The sequence below is a fragment of the Eimeria mitis genome, genomic scaffold, assembly GCF_000499745.2.
Source record: "Eimeria mitis Houghton genomic scaffold, Emh_scaff10764, whole genome shotgun sequence".
NCBI lineage: Eukaryota > Apicomplexa > Conoidasida > Eucoccidiorida > Eimeriidae > Eimeria > Eimeria mitis.
This window is the reverse complement of record NW_024011742.1, coordinates 1-1144: the sequence shown is the minus strand read 5'-3', so window position 1 is coordinate 1144 and position 1144 is coordinate 1. Positions and strand designations below refer to the sequence as shown.

The 1144-nt window shown below is 55.0% G+C and overlaps 1 protein-coding gene across 1 annotated transcript; it reads right to left on the bottom strand.

Annotated features, from left to right (window-relative positions):
- Nucleotides 1–311: 311 nt before the first annotated feature.
- Nucleotides 312–1127, bottom strand: EMH_0099650 (cyclophilin, putative; the record flags this gene model as incomplete). Its single annotated transcript, XM_038022110.1, has 1 exon — nt 312–1127. The coding sequence occupies one exon, from the start codon at nt 1125–1127 to the stop codon at nt 312–314; it is 816 nt and encodes a 271-aa protein (XP_037877964.1).
- Nucleotides 1128–1144: the final 17 nt, after the last annotated feature.

Sequence of the window (1144 nt, the reverse complement as noted above, 5' to 3'; positions counted from 1 at the left end):
CCGCTCTGCTGCGGCCTTCGCCGCCTCCACAGCCTTATCGTGCTTCTTCTCCTTGCTGCTGCTGTTTTTGCTTTCGCTGCTGCGTTTGAGGCTCTTTCCTGTGGATTTCTGCATCGTTTGCAGCTGCGCAAGTAAAAAAAAGACAAATAAGAAAGAGAGAGTTTATTAGGGTTTACCCTTACTAGGGTTTATTGGAGTTTTCTATTGTTCGGGTTTATTGGGGTTTACTATAATTAGGGTTTTATTGTTTATGATTGTCTATTAGGGGATTATTATGTTTACTAGGGTTTACTTTCTCTGGTATTTAAAGTTTAGGGTTTTACCTGCTGTCTGAAGGCCTTGAGCTTCTCGAGGGTGTCTGCTTGCCGCAGCTGTGAGCTGCGCGACTGCCGCTGCAGCAGTAGCAGCCGCCGCCGCTGCTCTGCAGCAGTCAGCAGATTTGAATCAGGGAGTGCAGCAGCAGCAGCAGCAATATCTTTGCGTGTGGGGGGAAGAGGGAGCCCCTTACGCACGGCCATGGTGCTGCTGCTGCTGCTGCTGCCTCTGCTGCGGCTACCGCTCCTGCTCCTACTCCTCCTGCTGCTGCCCCTGCTGCTGCTCCTACTGCTGCTCCTACTGCTGCTGCTGCCGCTATCGTATATCTCGTCGGCAGCAGCAGCTGGTGCTGCGCCCCCCTTACTCCCCGCAACAAGAGAGGCGATGCGCTCCTTAAGGCGTTGTGCTTCTGCTTGCTGCTGCTGCTGATAAGATTCCACGGGAGCCTCCTTCGAGAGTCTGGGGTCCTGCAGCAAATCGTGGGCACTGAGGGGCCCCTTTTGCTGCTGCTGCTGCTTCTGCTGCTGCTGCTGCTGCTGCAGCTGTAGGTCTTCATCTTCCTCTGCAAAAGACAAAAGCGCCGCCTTGGCGACCGCAAGCTGCGGCCTCTTCTCCTCCTCCGCCTTCTCCTCTTCCTCTCCCTCCTCCTCTTCCTGCTGCTGCAGCACCCTGGGGACCATGTCCTGAAAGGGGTTTCTCAGCACCTCTATGCGAATAACCCTTGGGGGGTCAACGGGCCTATCAGCTGAATCAACAGGGAGCTCCCCCATCCTAAGCAAATTAAATAAAGAGGGGCCCCCCACCCTCCCCATCAGGGTGTATCTACCGT